Source organism: Mesoplodon bidens (genome assembly GCF_964165515.1).
Source record: "Mesoplodon bidens genome assembly, chromosome: 3".
NCBI lineage: Eukaryota > Metazoa > Chordata > Mammalia > Artiodactyla > Ziphiidae > Mesoplodon > Mesoplodon bidens.
In genome coordinates this window covers 166,212,601-166,230,899 of record NC_138178.1, presented here as the reverse complement: position 1 = coordinate 166,230,899, position 18,299 = coordinate 166,212,601, and the positions used below count along the sequence as shown (strand labels likewise).

At 37.4% G+C, this 18,299-nt stretch overlaps 1 protein-coding gene across 1 annotated transcript in view; it reads left to right on the top strand.

The window, feature by feature from the left end:
- Positions 1-18,299, top strand: part of CATSPERB (cation channel sperm associated auxiliary subunit beta) — a 130,467-nt gene that overhangs the window by 63,817 nt on the left and 48,351 nt on the right. The window contains exons 15-16 of the mRNA XM_081230317.1: positions 751-895; positions 17,138-17,292. Coding sequence (XP_081086443.1) covers positions 751-895; positions 17,138-17,292 — 300 coding nt within the window. The remainder of the gene's footprint in view (positions 1-750; positions 896-17,137; positions 17,293-18,299) is intronic.

The window sequence follows — 18,299 nt, the reverse complement described above, 5'->3', positions numbered from 1 at the left end:
ATTTGACAAAATTCAACATACTTTCAAGATAAAAATACTTAACAGACTAGAAATAGAAGAAAACTGCCTAAGCATAATGAAAACCATATATGAGAAACCCACAGTGAGCATTATGCTCAATGGTGAAAGACTTAAAGCTTTTCCTCTAAGATCAGGAACAAGGCAAGGAAGCCCACTCTCAACACTTGTATTCAATATAGTACTGGAAGTTCTAACCAGAGCTATTAGACAAGAAAAAGAAATTTAAAAGTATCTGTATATAAAAGGAAGAAGTAAGATTATCTCTATGCACAGATGCTATGATCTTGTATGTAGAAAACTCTGAAGATTCTACAAAACAAATGAAACAAAAACAAAAAAACCTGATTAGAACTAACAAAGGAATTCAGCACAGAAGTCTCATTTTAATATGGATAAGCACTCTCCTCCATATCCAAATACATCCAACACTTCATCCTTTTATGAACAAGGAGGACCAGTTGGGAGATGGTGGAATAACTTTGTTCTTTGGTACATTCACAATGCATACTGTTTAAAACTGAAGACTGCCATGTACACTTTTGCACAAACTCTAGGAAGGAAATAGACGGTTTAACAAGTAGGTAAGGAGTCAGTCTGTACGTCTGTGTGTGTGTGATGGATGTGGGAGTATGGTCATGGTGCATGACTTTTCTTATGTAGGAAGAGTAGGTAACTGATGACTGTTACATGGCAGCTCTTTAGTGAGGTATTATCTTTTTATTCCCTTAGGTATGGCTTTCAATTGATGGTGGCAACACCTTTGAATTAATAGCTGACTTTCATGATGATATCATAAAGAATACTTATCATAGTTTTTATACTTCAGATATTACTTTTGTTTCCCGAAGTGGAAAGGTTTACTTGACAAAGGCAGGTGAGGAATTCACTTTTATTGGTATAAGCACTACCTGTGAGCCAGGGATTAGATTTATTTTAAAATCTGCCATATTAATGAACTAATCCTAAGGTCACAGACCTATTAGGGGTGATGGATTTTAAAAAAATTTTTACTGTAATAAAAATAAACATAACAAAATTTACCATCTTAACCATTTTTAAGTGTATAGTTCAGTGGTATTAAATACATGCAAGTATTCTGCAAGCACCTCCAACATCCATCTCCATAACTCTTTTCATCTTGAAACTCTATACCCTTTAAAAAATAAATCCCCACTCCCCACTCCCCTCTTCCCCACAGCCTCTCACAGCTGCCATTCTACTTTCTGTCTCTATGATTTTGACTACGTTGGTACCTCATATAAGTGGAATCATACAGTGTTTGTCCTTTTGAGACTAGATTATTTCACTTAGCATAATGTTCTCAAGGGTCATCCATGTAATAGCATATGTCAGAGTTTTCTTCATCACTAAGGCTGAATAGTATTCAGTTGTATGGTATATATGACATTTTGCTTGTCCATTCACACATCAGTGGACGATTTTGTTGCTTCCATGTTATAGCTATTGTGAATAGTGTTGCTATGAACATGGCTATACAGATATATCTTTGAGACCTGCTTTTATTTCTTTTGGGTATATACTCAGAAGTGAGATCACTGGATCATATGATAATTCTATTTTTAATTTTTTGAGGAACTTCAATACTGTTTACACAGCACTGTACCATTTTACATTCTGACCCCCAGTGCAAAGGAGTTCCAGTTTCTCCACATCATTGCCAACCCTTGTTATTTTCTGGTCTTTTGATAGTAATCATCCTAATGGATGTGAAGTGGTTTTTCATTATAGTTTTGATCGCATTTCCCTAATTATTAGTGATGTTGAGCATCTTTTTATGTCCTTATTGGCCATTTTTTAATCTTTGGAGAAATGTCTTTTGAAGTCCTTTACCTGTTTGTTAATCAGATTGCTTGTTTTTATTGTTGAGTTTTAGGAGTTTTCTATTTATTCTGCATATTAATCCCTTGTCAGATAAATGATTTGCAAATATTTTCTCCCATTCTGTGGGTTACCCTTAACTAATTTGGTTATTTTTAAGTAGTTTTTTGATGCTATTATAAATGGAATTGTTTTCCTAATTTTGTCTTCTAATTATTCATGTTAGTGTACAGAAATGCAACTGATTTTTGAGTGATGATTTTATATCCTGCTACTTTGCTGAATTCCATTATTAGTTCTTATAGGTTTTTTTTTTTTTTTGTAGAAGCTTTAGGGATTTTTACATATAAGATCACATCATCTGTGAACAGAGATGATTTTACTACTTCCTTTTCAATTCTGATGCTTTTAACTTCTTTCTCTTGCCTAATAGCTCTGGCTAGAACTTCCAGTACTATATTGAATAGAAGTGGTGAGAGTGGGCTTCCTTGCCTTGTTCCTGATCTTAGAGGAAAAGCTTTAAGTCTTTCACCCTTGAGTATAATGTTCACTGTGGATTTCTCATATATGGTTTTCATTATGTTTAGGTAGTTTTCTTCTTTTTTTAATAATTTTTATTGGAGTATAGTTGCTTTACAATATTGTATTAGTTTACACTGTACAGCAAAGTGAATCAGCTATACATATACATATATCCCCTCTTTTTTGGATTTCCTTCTCATTTAGGTCACCATAGAGCACTGAGTAGAGTTCCCTGTGCTATACAGTAGGTTCTCATTAGTTACCTATTTTATACATAGTATCAATAGTGTATATATCTCAATCCCAATCTCCCAATTCATCCCACTCACCCCTCCCCCCAAAGTTTTTTTCTATTTCTAGTCTGTTAAGTGTTTTATCATGAAAGTATGTTGAATTTTGTCAAATGCTCTTTTGTATCAGTTAAGATGATGTTGTGGGTTTTTTTCTTTCATCCTGTTAATGTGGTATACTACATTGATCAGTTTTCATATGTTGTTTGCATTCAATGTTCCTTGCATTACAGGAATAAACCCTACTTAGTCATGGTGAATAATCCTTTTAATGGGCTGCTGAATTCTGTGTGCTAGTATTTTGTTGAGGATTTTTGCATCATTACTCATCAGGGATATTGGCCTACAGTTTTCTTTTTTCTTTTTTGATAGTGTTTTTGTTTGGCTTTGGTATCAGGATAACACTGGCTTCATGGAATGAGTTGGGAAATGTTCCTCTTTTTCAATTTTTTGGAAAAGTTTGAGAAGGATCAGTATTAGCTCTTCTTTAAATGTTTTGTTGAATTCACCTGTGAAGCCGTCAGGTCCAGGGCTTTTCTTTGTTGAGAGATTTTTTATTACTAATTCAATCTCCTTACTAGTTTTAGGTCTATTCAGATTTTCTATTTCTTCACAATTTACTTAGTCTTGTAGGGTTTTTTTTTTCTAGGAATTTTTCCATTTTATTTTGCTCATCCAATTTGCTGGTGTACAGTTGTTTATAATACTCTCTTATAATCCTTTCTACTTCTGTAGAAGTAGCAGTAATGTTCTCACTTTCACTTCTGATTTTAGTAATTTGAGTCATCTTTCTTTTTTTCTCAGTTCATCTAGGTAAAGGTTTATTGATCTTTTCAAAGAATCAACTTTTGATTTTATTGATTTTCTTTCTTATTTTTTGACTCTCTGTTCCATTTATCTCTGCTCTAATCTTTATTATTTCCTTTTCCCTTGCTAGCTTTTGGTTTACTTTGTTCTTCTTTTTCTAGTTCCTTAAGTTTTAAAGTTAAATTTCTTGATTTTTGTTTTAACAATTTTAATTGAGGTATAATTGACATATAACATTATATTAGTTTTAGGTATACAACATAATGATTTTATATTTGTAGACATTGCAAAATGATTACCACAATAAGTCTAGTTAACATCCATCACCATACATAGTTACAGATTTTTTTTCTTGTCATGAGAACTTTAAGATCTACTCTCTGAGCAACTTTCACATACGTAATACAGTATTATTAACTATAGTAACCATGCTGTACATTACAGGTATATGTAATTTTATTGTGCTTAGCTTTATTGCACTTTGCAGATACTGCTTTTTTTTTAAACGAATTGAAAGTTTGTAGCAACCATCCATTTTCAGATGATGGTTAGCATTTTTCAGTGATAAAGTATTTTTAAATTAAGGTATATACATTGTTTTAAAGGCATAATACTATTACACCCTTAATAGACTACAGTCTAGTGTAAATGTAACTTTTATATACACTGGGAAACCAAAAAATTCATGTGAATTGCTTTATTGCAATATTTGCTTTATTGTGTTGGCCTAGAAACAAACTTGCAGTATCTCCTAGGTATTCCTGTACATCTCCATGACTTACTTATTTTATAGTTGGAAGTTTGTACTTTTTGGCTCCCTTCACTCATTCCTTCCTTTTTTTTTTTTTTTTTTTTTTGCGGTATGTGGGCCTCTCACTGTTGTGCCTCTCCCGTTGCGGAGCACAGGCTCTGGACACGCAGGCTCAGCGGCCATGGCTCACGGGCCCAGCCGCTCCACGGCATGTGGGATCCTCCTGTACCGGGCCATGAACCTGTGCCCCCTGCATCAGCAGGCGGACTCTCAACCACTGCGCCACCAGGGAAGCCCTCTTCCTTATTTTTAATGTAAATATTTAGAGTAATAAATCTCCCCTTATCACCACTTTCACTTCATCCCATAAGTTTTGGTATACTGTATTTTCATTTTCATTTGTCTGTAGGTATTTTACAATTTCCCTTGTGATTTCTTCTTTGGAAGGTTGCTAGTTTAAGTGAGTGTTGTTTAGTTTCCACAATTTTGTGAATTTCCAGTTTTCTTTGTTATTAATTTTTAACTTCATCTCCTTGTGATCAGAGGAGATACTTTGTGTGATATTTATCTTTTTAAGTCTATTGAAACTTAATTTGTGGCATAACATATAGTCTGTCCTGGAAATTGTTCCATATGCCCTTGAGAAGTGTATGTACTGTTGTTGGGTGGAATGTTCTGTGTATGTCTATTAGATTCAGTTGGTTTACTGTACTGTTTAAGTACTTGATGTCCTTACCTATCTTCTGTCCGGTGTTCTGTCCATAATTGTGAGTGGGGTATTGAAGTCTCCAACTACTGTTGTTTCAGCTGTTGATGTCACAAAATTACATCCTTATACATTGTGTGCCTCCAAACATAAATTAGTAATTCTTTTAAATGCATCAGTCTCCTAAATTATGTAGAAAATGAGATTTGGAGTTACAAACCCAAGTTAACAGTAAGTAATACTAGCTTTTACATTAATCATTTTTTTCTTTAAATGTATTAGTCTCTTAAATCATATAGAAAACACAAGTACAGTTACAAACCATTATTCACTTTGCTTCAATGATTTTTCTTTCTGTTCCTCAGACTCGCTAATTTTCATTGTCCTATTTTCAAATTAACTGATTCTTTCTTCTACCTTTCAATCCCTCTAGCAAATTTTTAATTTCGGTTATTGTGCTTTTTCAGCTGTAGAATTTCCTTTTGGTTCTTTTAGTTTTTCTATCTCTTTATTGATATTTCCATTTTGTTCATATTATTTCCATTTTGTTCATATATTATTTTCTTGACTTTTTCCACATCTTCCTTTAGTTTTTTGAATATCTTTAAGATGGAACCTTTCTGTTGATTTAATTTTTTCCTTTGAATGGGCTGTATTTTCTGTTTCTTTGTATGCCTTGTGATTTTTTTGTTGAATACTGGACATTTGAATCTAATAATATAGTAGATCTGGAAATCAGATTCTCCCCCTTCCCCAGGGTTTGTTTTTTTGTTGTTAATGTTTTTTGTTTTTGTTTTTTTTTATTGTTGTGGACACTCTCTGTGCCAAGGATTAGCCTGAGATGTAAACTCAAGATCTTCTTAGGTCTTTCCTGAGCCTGTACCTTTCCCCAAGTGTATGTGGTCAGTTTCTAAATTTTCCTTGTGTATGCAGTTGCTTTTGAATGTCCTAGTCTTTCTCCCCAGCTTTACTGAGATATAACTGACATAATATTGTGTAAGTTTAAGATGTACAGTGTAATGATTTGATATATGTATATATTGCAAAATGATTATCACCATAAGGTTAGTTAACACCAAGTTACATTCCCACCAACAGTGTTCTCTTTTCTCCACATCTTCACCAACACTTGTTACCTCTTGTCTTTTTGATAATACCTCAAATGTCCTCGTCTTTAATGTCTGGTTCCCAAAAGGGAAAAAAAGAGACAAATGATGGGGTAGTTAAGGGGGAAGGGCCCAGACCTTTAAATTCCTTGGAAGTCATTTCAGCCAGTGGGGAGTGGACTTGCAACACTGAAAGAGGTGCAACAAGAATGGCCACCCTCCTTTTTGTCTGCACCTCTGTGATAAGAAGCTGCAATCAGCAAACAGAGCACAGATCCACAGTATTTGGAGGACAAGGTCCTTTTTGCCCACACTGGCTCCTGCAAGCTGTGTGCAACTGCCCCAGGAACACATTCATAACTGCCTGCCCTGAGGCTAGAGGTGGAGGATGAGTAGCTTCTACTGTGCTAAGGGCTGAAATTAACCACAATTTACTACCAGAGTCTTCCTCTGGAAGTTGCAAGCCTTCAGTAGACTCCAGAGTTCCCAAACAATTACATCAGATAGATTCTTGCAGTGCAATTGTCCAAGTGGGGAGAGAGATTCCTAGTGCATCCCATTCTACCATCTTCCCAGAATCCTCTGGCAGGGGGTGGGGTGGTGATGATGGATTTTTAGGATCTACAAAAATAGGATCCTATGAACAACCCTAAAGCAGGGGGACTCTGAAACATCATGCTTTATTCTCATTTACAATTTCAGTGATTTTTTTTACTCTCCCCAAAGACAAATAATAATAGCTCCCACCCACTGAGCTACTATAGTTGTTCTCAGCATGTTACAAATATCATGTCATTTAATATTCACAACAATCAAGTTGAAATAGGTAATGTTAAATTACTTTTACAGTTTAAATTGATATGATTAAACTCACACAGCTTGGACTTCCCTGGTGGTGCAGTGATTAAGAATCTGCTTGCCAATTCAGGGGACATGGGTTCGAGCCCTGGTCCGGGAAGATCCCACATGCCAAGGAGCAACTAAGCCTGTGTGCCACAACTACTGAGCCTGCACTCTAGAGCCCACGAGCCACAACTACTGAAGCCCATGTGCCTAGAGCCCGTGCTCTGCAACGGGAAACCACCACAGTGAGAAGCCCGCGCACTGTGACGAAGAGTAGCCCCCGCTCACCACAACTAGAGAAAGCCCATGCACAGCAATGAAGACTCAATGCAGCCATAAATAAATAAATAAATAAATTTATTTTTAAAAAAAATAGGGCTTCCCTGGTGGCGCAGTGGTTGAGAGTCTGCCTGCCAATGCAGGGGACGTGGGTTTGTGCCCAAGTTCGGGAAGATCCCACATGCCGCAGAGCGGCTGGGCCCGTGAGCCATGGCCGCTGAGCCTGCGCGTCCGTAGCCTGTGCTCCGCAACAGGGGAGGCCACAACAGTGAGAGGCCCGCGTATCGCAAAAAAAAATAATAATAATAAAATAAAATAAAAAAATAAAGTCACACAGCTTGTAAGAGGTGGAGTTGGGTAAATGATATATGGCTCTCCATTTACTTGGTTTGGTAATTTTGTCATTGATGTCAAATTTTGTCATTGATGTCATTGATCAAGCCTACATAGCTCCTCTCAGTTTGCACAGTTGAAAGGAAAAATTCATATTGATTGACCTTATTGACAGATGCCTACCCCCTTCCAACACAGTTAAATTTTGTTAACCTGTCTTGGAGCCTAGAATGATAAAGGGACATGGCTCTCAATTTATTTCTCTATCTCTATAATCTGCCTTTTCATGTTGTCATTCAGTTATTGAGGCTTTGAGATCTTGTCTTATTGAATCTATTAATTCATTAAAGTCTTTTGATGCAAAATACAGAGGAAATTTTACCTTATCTTGAGATATGCTTTGTCTGACTGGATTCTTTGTATCACTTATATGCTATCAGTGCCTTCCTATTCTGCCTTTTCCTTTCCCCTTCCCTCCCCTATTCTACCTTCTTCTTTACCCCTTTCCACCCTCACATCTTCTCCTCCTTCTGTTCCTCCTCCTCCTCTTTTTCTCTGGTTCATCACTAAAGTGTGCAGCACTGGTAGATCTTCAATTTGTTCTGATGCAATGTGGGTAAATTATTCTTGAGACTGTTTGCCTCACCTCATCTAGGTAGCACTTGATTCATTCTCTCAACTCAGTAAAGGACCTTGGAAGGAGGTGAACCTGACTTCACTTAAGAGGGCTGGTTTTTCCCTTTACTCTTCCTTTGGAAACCATCTCATCCACTGTCAACCTCTGTCTCCTTAGGAGGATATTACTGAGAGTCCTCAGGATTTTGTTGATTTACCTTCCTTCTCTCTATATTGCTTTAAAGGGTTAGACATAGAATAGTGTGACCTGTTACATCAGAAGTTTCTCTTCCTTTCCTTAGCTCATACTTTTCTACCTTTTGGCATAATACGTTTTTTTTTTTTTTCCTTGATTCCTGCTGGTGGTTTTGTTTACTCCAATTTATTTATTTGTTAAAATATACACAACACAGACTTTAACATTTTAATTTCTTTTAGGGGTATGGCTCAGTAGCATTAGGTATATTCACATTGTTGTGCAACCATCATCACCATCCATCTCCCTCCAGAATGTTTCCATCTTTCTAAACTTAAACTCCATAGCCATTAAACAATAACTCCCCATTCTCTCTTCCCTCCAGCCCCAGGCAACTACTTTCTGTCTCTCTGAATCTGACCACTCTAGATACCCCATATAAGTAGAGTCATACAGTATTTGTCCTTTTGTGACTGACTTATTGATTTAATATAATGTCTTCAAGTTTCATCCATGTTGTAGCATATATCAGTACTTCATTCCTTTTTATGGATGAATAATATTTTATGGTATGGATTTGGCACATTTTGTCTATCCATTCATCAGAATATTTGGGTTGATGGACATTTGATGTTTTTTACACTTTTTTGGCTATTGTGAATAATACTGTTATGAACATCTGTGCACACGTTTTGTGTAGACATATGCTTTCAGTTCTTTTGGGTATATACTTCGGATTCTCATTGCTAGGTCATATGGTAACTCTATGTTTAACGTTTTGAAGAACTGTCAAACTATGGTTGTACCATTTTACATTCCCACCAGCAATGTATGAGGATTATTTCTCTACATCCTCACCAACACTTACTATTATCTGTCTTTTTAAAATTTTAGTTACTGTAGTGGATGGGAAATTGTATCTCATGGTTTTGATTTGCATTTCTCTAATGACTAATGATATTAAGAATCTTTCCGTGTGTTTATTGGTCACTAATATATCTTCTTTGGAGAAATACTTATTCAAATCCTTTGCCAATTTAAAATTGAGTTAATTGATTTTATTAATGAGTTATAAAAGTACTTTATATATTCTGAATGTTAAGTCCCTTAAGAGATATATGATTTGCATGTATTTTCTCTCATTCTATGGGTTTTTTACATTCCTGATGGTGTTTTTTGTGGCACAAACATTTTAAATTTTAATCAAGTCCAACCTCTTTTTCCTTTTGTTGTTTGTGATTTTGCTGTCTTATCTAAGAAACCATTGCCTAATTCATGAGCATGAAGCTTTACTCTTAATGTTTTCTTCAGAGAGGTTTATATTTTTCATACATTTTAGGGTTATTTTTTCAGGTGTTGATGAGATAATAAAACTACCAATTGTAAAAAAAAATGCTGAAATTCAATAACTTAATAGGCAAGGAAGATCTACCTTCAATACTAGTCTCCTACTAGCCATCCATTTTACATTTGGTAGTGTATATATGTCAATGCTATTTTCTCACTTCATCCCAGCTTCCTCTTCCCCTAATAGGAAGCTACTGCATAGCACAGGGAGATCAGCTTGATGCTTTGTGATGACCTAGAGAGGTGGGATGGGGAGGGTGGGAGGGAGGCTCACAAGGGAGGGGATATGGGGATGTTTGTATACATATAGCTGATTCACTTTGTGGTACAGCAGAAACTAGCACAACATTGGAAAGCAATTATATGCCAATAAAGGTTAAAAAAAAAAAAAAGAAATACAGTCTCCCCGAAGGTAGATCTCCCAATGTTCAAGTACACTTTTATAGATCATTGGGTAAGTTTGGAGACTGGGGTAAACTTGGAGATACCTGATTAGGTATAACCAGAGTAGGAAATATACTAATTGTCTCCAAGACAAGAATGAGTCTGGGGGTTTTTGTTTGTTTCTTTGTTTTTAACATTGCCAGCATTCTTGACTGTCCAAGCTTAAAACCAGGTTCTTCTGGTCTTGTAAGTCTATGATATGATTCTAAACAACAAGCTCTCTAAAGGTTTCTGATATGACTTCATAAAGCATGGTTTCTAAGGCCTTGATCCTGTGTCCTTGATGCTCGCCAGCAGGAACAGTTTTACCATCATAATATCTCCTCAATGGTCCTTCCTTATTCAAGGATAAGGAGAGAGCACAAAATTCTGATTCTAGTCCCTCAGGTCTTCCCCACAATGTTTATTTATTCTTGTTTCTGTCAATAAAATTTTGTTCAATTTATGTTGGTATCAAGGTTAATCTTGTGGTTAATTTGTCTGAATCATTTGTTGAGACAGAAGGTGTGCAGTAGTAGCATTTAGAATTCTGACAATCAGGCATCCTGTGACTGTGCAATAAACAAAAGTAACTATCAGTATCATTGGGAGGGGTTGGAAAGCAGAGCAAGCTATGGAACATTCCCAGTACTCTGGAAAGGTCCCACATGCCCTTTCTTGTCAGTATACCGCTAAGGGTAGCCATTATCCTGACTTCTAATACCATAGATTAGTTTTGCCTGGTTGTGAACTTCATATAAATAGAATTATGTGGTATATATATACATATATATATATATATATATATATATATATATATATATATATATATATATATATATATATATATATATATATATTATTTTTTTTTTTTCCGGTACACGGGCCTCTCACTGTTGGGGCCTCTCCTGTTGCGGAGCACAGGCTCCGGACGCACAGGTTCAGTGGCCATGGCTCACGGGCCCAGCCACTCCACGGCATGTGGGATCTTCCCGGACGGGGGCACGAACCCATGTCCCCTGCATCGGCAGGAGGACTCTCAACCACTGCGCCACCAGGGAAGCCCCTGTGGTATATATTTTATGTCTGACTTTTTCCAGTCAATATTATGACTTTGAGATTCCTCCATATTGTCACAAGTATTAGTAATTTGCTCTTTTTCATTGCTGCGTGGTCCTCCGTGGTCTGAATATACAACAATTTATTTATCCATTCCACTGCTGGTAGGTATTTGAGTTGCTTCCATTTGGAGCCTATTATGAATAAAGCAGTTATGAACATTCTTGTATAAGTCTTTTGCTAGACAGAGCTTTCATTTCTGTTGGGTATAAATATCAGAATGGAATTACTACATCATAAAGTATATGTTTGTTTAGCTTTTTGTGAGAAAAAATATTAAATGCTGCCAACATTTTTCCAATGTTATTTTATCAATTTACTGTCCCACCAGCAATATGAAAGAATTCCAGTTGCTCCCTCTTCTGGCAAACACTTAGTATTGTCTTTTAAATAGTAAGCCATTATGGTGAGTATGTAATGGTATCTCACTGAAGATTTAGTTTCCATGAATAATAATGTTGAGCACATTTTCACATGTTCACTGGCCAATCTTTTTTTTTTTAATTTTATTTATTTTTTGTCTGCGTTGGTTCTTCATTGCTGCACGTGGGCTTTCTCTAGTTGTGGCGAGCGGGGACTACTCTTCGTTGCGGTGTGCGGGTTTCTCATTGCGGTGGCTTCTTTTTGTTGTGGAGCATGGGCTCTAGGCACGGGGGCTTCAGTAGTTGCAGCACGCAAGCTTCAGTAGTTGCAGTGCTCAGGCTCTAGGGCGTGCAGTCTTCAGTAGTTGTGGCACGTGGGCTCAGTAGTTGTGGCTCACGGGCTCTAGAGTGCAGGCTCAGTAGCTGTGGCGCACAGGCTTAGGTGCTTCGTGGCATGTGGGATCTTCCCGGACCAGGGATCGAACCCGTGTCCCCTGCATTGGCAGGCGGATTCTTAACCACTACGCCACCAGGGAAGTCCCTCACTGGCCAATCTTTGTATCTTTTTTTGTAAATTGTCTCTTCAAGTCTTTTTAATCAAGTTTTATCAGATTGCCTTTTTTCTTATTGATTTCTATGAGTTTTTAATGTATTATGGATATGAGTCCTTTTTTAGAAATATAATTTGCAAACATCTTTTCCCAATTAGTGGCTTGTAATTTTTATTCTTTTCCATGGTGTCTCTGGATGAACAAAATTATTAATTAAAAAAAAATAATTTTATTTATTTATTTATGGCTGCATTGGGTCTCCGTGGCTAAATAGGCTTTTCTCTAGTTGCATCAAGTGGGGGCTACTCTTCGTTGTGGTGCATAGGCTTCTCATTTCAGTGGCTTCTCTTGTTGCGAAGCACGGACTCTAGGCGTGCGGGCTTCAGTAGTTGTGTCATACGGGCTCAGTAGTTGTGGCTCACAGGCTCTAGAGTGTAGGCTCAGTAGTTGCAGCACATGGGCCAAGCTGCTCCACGGCACGTGGGATCTTCCCGGACCAGGACTCAAACCCGCGTCCCCTGCACCAGCAGGCAGACTGCCAACCACCGTGCCATCAGGGAAGTCCAAAATTATTAATTTTTAAAAGATCAGTTTCTCAGCCTTTTCTTTATAGTTAGTGCTTCTTGCTTCGTATATCCTGTTTAAGAAATCTTTGTCTATGCCAAACTTATGAAGATATTCTCCTGTTTTCTTCTAGGAGATTAATTATTTTAGATTGCTTATATAGGTCTGTTTAAAATTTCTAATTTTGTATTTGGTGAGGTAAGGTTCCTTCTCCCCCATACAGCTGTCAGGTTCTCTACGCTGGCCTTGAGCTGGATATTCAGGGTCATAAGTTGGTTGTTTTGTTGTTGTTATTGTTGTTGCTTTTGGTAAGCTTTCTAATACATCCAATAAGTCATACTAAAAACCATGACTGTTATTGTAATCAAGCACAGCCACCCCATTTGATCACCTAAAGTCTTGCTCTCCACAGACCTACTCCATCCAATATAATTTGAGTAATTGTGTTGCCCTTGCTTGGTATGGATTGCCAGTTCACAATATCTGCCAGGCATAAGAAGTCATCTTTGCATTCCTTAAATGTATAAGCTACTCAGTCCCAGAATCCCACTTTGATACTGTTTCTAGGGACATGTCTGGTAAAAAAAAAAAAAAAGTACTGTATCAGTAATAATCCTGGCAAGAACCTAATTCCACTCAAGTGTTTCACCTGAAGAGCCTTTATAAGGGAATTATTTGCAGAATGGTGGACAGAGTTAAAGGAACCAATAATAATATTAAAATATCCAGAGACTAGCAATGGAAGAAAGCCATTACAGTCCCTTTAGTTAAAGGGGTAATGCAAATAAATGGTTGATAGATAGATTGATATATAGACAGACAGACTTCTCTTTCCTTCCCTTGTTCTTATCTCCTGCTAGTGCCTTTCACTGGCCAAACCCATTTAGAATCCAGCTGGAAACAGAGTGGAAGTATTGAAATACATAGGGGTGAGCCTTTTAGTGCACCGAATATGGAAGAGGAAGTCTGAGAATGGATCCAGGGGAATGGGCAAATAGAGAATAAACACATATTATGAAACAGAAGTCAAAATAGACTAAGCAAAATTACTTTGAAAATAGTAAAAATATTTAATACCTCAGAAAACTAAACTAAATTGGCAATATAAATTACTAAAAATTATAGATATAAACTATAGAAACATGTCCACATATAGAATGAATAAATAATTAGAATCTCGGATGACAAATATAGATGCTAAAGATTGAGAAATTGCAAGTGGTAGGGATTTTCAGTGATGAACAAAGGCGGTGGCTCTGTATTTCTCTTCCTGGCACATTGTAGCCCTCTGATATGAATGAATGGATGAATAAATACTGAAAATAGGAAGAATAAAGGAAACCAAAATTGATAAAACATTAATTTTTTTAACTAAAAGCAAAACCAATAATAAAAGCAAAAACACTTCTGAATTATTTGAAATAGAAAAGGTAAAGCCAGGAACTTCCCTGGTGGCACAGTGGTTAAGAGTCCGCCTGCCAATGCAGGGAACACAGGTTTGAGTCCTGGTCTGGGAAGATCCCACATGCCGCTGAGCAACTAAGCCCGTGTGCCACAACTACTGAGCCTGTGCTCTAGAGGCCGTGCGCCACAACTACTGAAGTCCGCATGCTCTAGGGCCCATGAGCCACAACTACTGAGCCCATGCTCTGCAACAAGAGAAGCCACCACAGTGAGAAGCCCGCACATCACAATGAAGAATAGCCTCCACTCACCGCAACTAGAGAAAGCCTGCGCACAACAATGAAGATCAAATGCAGCCAAGAAAAAAAATTTTTTAAGCACACCAAAAGATCAAGCCAGCCTTGGATTTTTCTGCTACAACAATGAATATCACACATTCTTTTAAAGAACTTTCAGAGAAAAATATTACCTAAGAACCAACTCAACTAGTTGTTCACATGCAAAACCAACAGAAGAATGTTGTAAACATATTTCATCAAATGTGAGCTTCATTGAGTGTAAGATACACTTTGTTCTATTAACACAAAGAAAGGAAAAACTCTTCCAATTAAACTTTAACACAGTGTTTTAACAGTGATCGTGGATGATGCATGGATTGTGCTGACATTTCCCCAGCGTTCTGTGTGATAAGACAATAATTTCATGTGTATCTCCATAGTAAAACATAATGTAATTTCATCTACTTGTAGATTTCTTTTTTCTTAGGTCTTATAAAATATTTGGTGATTGTTCTACAAGAAAATGTGGCAGTGTGGTAATTCTTTAGCGACTTTTGCTTTATTGATAAATCTATGCCCTGCTTTGTTTTTCTCTCTTGCTGAACCCATAATAATTTTGTTTCAATACCAGATTATAATGTAGTATTTTAAGGCATTTTAAGCAGCATTAAAACTCAACATGTATTATACCAGTGATTCAGGAAAGTGATGACAGTATAAAGAGCGGAGACAAAGTATAATACACACATGTGTAGCCAATTGACCATTATGGCGTGAGTGCCACCTAGTGGACAATGATTATAAGACAGGTCAATTATAAAATATCTCCACTTCCAAGATGTTAAAATGTGAAGAAAAAAATAAGTGTATCTTATGTTTATAGATGAAATATTACATATTGAACCTTAACAATTGTAATGGTTAATTTTATGTGTCAGCTTGACTGGGACAAGGGGTGCCCAGATTAAACATTATTTCTGTGTGTGGCTGTGAGGGTGTATCTGGATGAGATTAACATTTGAATCCATAGACTGTCCTCCTCAGTATGGGTGGGCATCATCCAGTCTCTTGAGGGCCTAAGTAGAACAAAAAGGTGGAGGCAAGAGGAATTCACTCCTTTTGCTTCTTGCCCGCCAGTTTGAGCTTGGACATCATCGGTCTCCTGCCCTCCCACCCCACAAACCCAGTTCTCAGGCCTTTGGGCTTCAACTGGGAGTTACACCATCAGCTCCCCTGGTGCTTGGGCCTTTGGTTCTCTACCTTACAGACAGTAGATCATAGAACTTCTCAGCCTCCATAATTGCATGAGCTAATTCCTCGTTCTAAATTTCACAATAAATAAATATATATATTGGCTTGTCCAGGGTGATTGTGGTGAGAAGTGGCTGGGTTCTAATATATATTTTGAGGCTAAAGTCAGTAGGATTTGCTGATGGATTAGACACAGGGTGTGAGAGGAAGAGAGGAATTAAGAATGGCTGTATGGTTTTTGGACTGAGCGGCAGGAATAACACAGTTGCCCTTACTGGAAATGAGGAAGGCTGAGGATGGAGGAGGTTTATGTGAGGATTGGGAGTTCAGTTTGGGATGAGTTCCATGTGAGATGCTTGGCTGACATGCATTTGGAGATGTCATTAGGCAGTTAGATAAGTCTGGAGTTCAGGGAAGAGAATGAGATGGGAGGTTTAAATTTGGGACTCATCCACATAAAAATGGATTTAAAATCCTGAAAGCAGAAATAGAGACACAGACATAGAGAACAAATGTATGGATACCAAGGGGGGAAGGGGAGGTGGGATGAATTGGGACATTGGGATTGACATATATATACTACTACACATAAAACAGATAACTAATGAGAACCTCCTGTAGAGCACAGGGAACTCTACTCAGTGCTCTGCGGCGACCTAAATGGGAAGGAAATCCAGAAAAGAGGGCATATATGTATATGTAGAGCTGATTCACTTTGCTGTACAGCAGAAACTAACACAACGTTGTAAAGCAACTATACTCCAATAAAAATTAATTTTAAAAAATAAAGTAAAATCCTGGAACTGGATGAGATCTCCAGAGATAATGGTAGAAGATATCTAAGAACTGAGTCCTGGGGCACTCCAGTGTTTAGGGGTCAGGACAGGAGAAACTAAAGAGGATTAGGGAGCTTGGTGGGGGGAGGGGTGTGGAAATCATCCTTTCTCATCCTGAAACCTCAGCGTTCACTCTGTCTCCATCCTCCATCCAGGAGAGGGGACACTTTCTTTGTCTGGGTCAGTGTTTGGTTCAGTGAATGTTGCTGCATCACCAGAAGACTGCCAGTTCCTCTCAACGTGTTGCCCTAAGACACAAGAGAAATGCAAAACACCAAGTTTGGTTCCACATATTAATCCTAGTATAGCTAATGACCCAGTGGTCTCTACTGATAATTCCCCCTTGCCTCCCCAAGGGTTATTTTCTCACTGCCTTCTACCTACTCAGGAGTCTGATTTTGGTGTTAGGAAGAGAACCCACTGCCGGAGGAGCTAACCTCTTTTCCTCTCTACTTCTAGACACCCCCTCACTCTGTCCTTCACCTACTTCAGCGAACAGGTTCTGTAATGAAATGGAGCTTGAAAAAGACTTTCCAGGGACTTACCAAAGACTAACATGAACTTCGCTAATTCTGGAGTCTCAGAGCCCTTCTCCCACCTCTTAGTTTAAATAGAGTTTTTATAAGGTATAGTTTTTAAAGTTCTCTAGTTGTATCGTATCAATATCAAGAGATGTCTGTTTCTTTCCTAACAGGGTTAGGAAGATATAGTAAAGTTGGATCTATTTCTGATAAAATTTTCACATTATACTATGACCACATGGGATTCATCCATAAACTGACTCCGGATCATTTTGAAGCTGGTGGGTCACTTGCTGCCTTTGGAAATTCTAAAGGTATTTTTGGACAGGTCAGTAAAATAATGCATTGAAGCAGTTTGTCTTGTTTTAAGTGGAAATGGGAAAGTGTTTTCCTTACAAACTCTTATTAATGCTCTTTGCTCTATTTAACTAAAGGAAAAACCTCCATATATCAGGGAACATCTCCAAAATCTTTCAAGTCACGTACAGAGCTATCTAGATTTATATCCACCCAGAATATTTTCATATAAATGTCTTCACAGCAAACCACCAGATATTCTAAGCTAGATCCAACGCAGATCCATGGTGGGTTTGACTCTCTGCCTCTCAAGGTTGACCTTGAAGAAACATGAGTTCTGTTTTTTCCCAATATTTGACCTTTCTTCTTTCATATTAACCCTGCCCCCCTTGTTTCTTCCTTTTCTAAAGCTAACAGAGAAAGGTGTTATATGTCTCACAGAAGATACTTCATGCAGATTTTTCTAATAATTTTAATGTATAATGTGCCACTTATGAAGGTATATATGCCTAAGAACTCATCACGGGGCATATAATCATGAACTAATAATTAATAATGAATTTTCATCAATGTATCAGCAAAGAATCAAACAGATTTTTTGACCGGGACTTAATAAAACCTGCCCTTTGGCTTAAAGGAAACAGAATAAAGGAGGACTCAAGGATGACTCTAGTTTTAACTGCGGTTCAGAACATGGTGTTTTAACTTCCCTGTCTGTCTGAGATATTTGTAGAGAGTAAAGTGGAACTTTCTAGTGACAGTAAGATGCCATCACGCTACTCCTTGTGTATTTATTTGCCCATCTGTTGTGTGGCTCTGCATAGAAATAAATCAAACCACGCGAGTGGGAGGGTAGCACTAACCATAAAAGCAGTTACCTCAATTTTCACTAACTTCACAATTTGTAGACAATGTCTTAGTTCTCTTATGTGAAAGTTTAAATTATTAAATCAAAAGCCAGTGGGGGGTTTTATACTCAGGGCGAGTGAGTTCAAGGAACTTACACTCAATATTACGACCTCCCTCTCCCCAAACAAA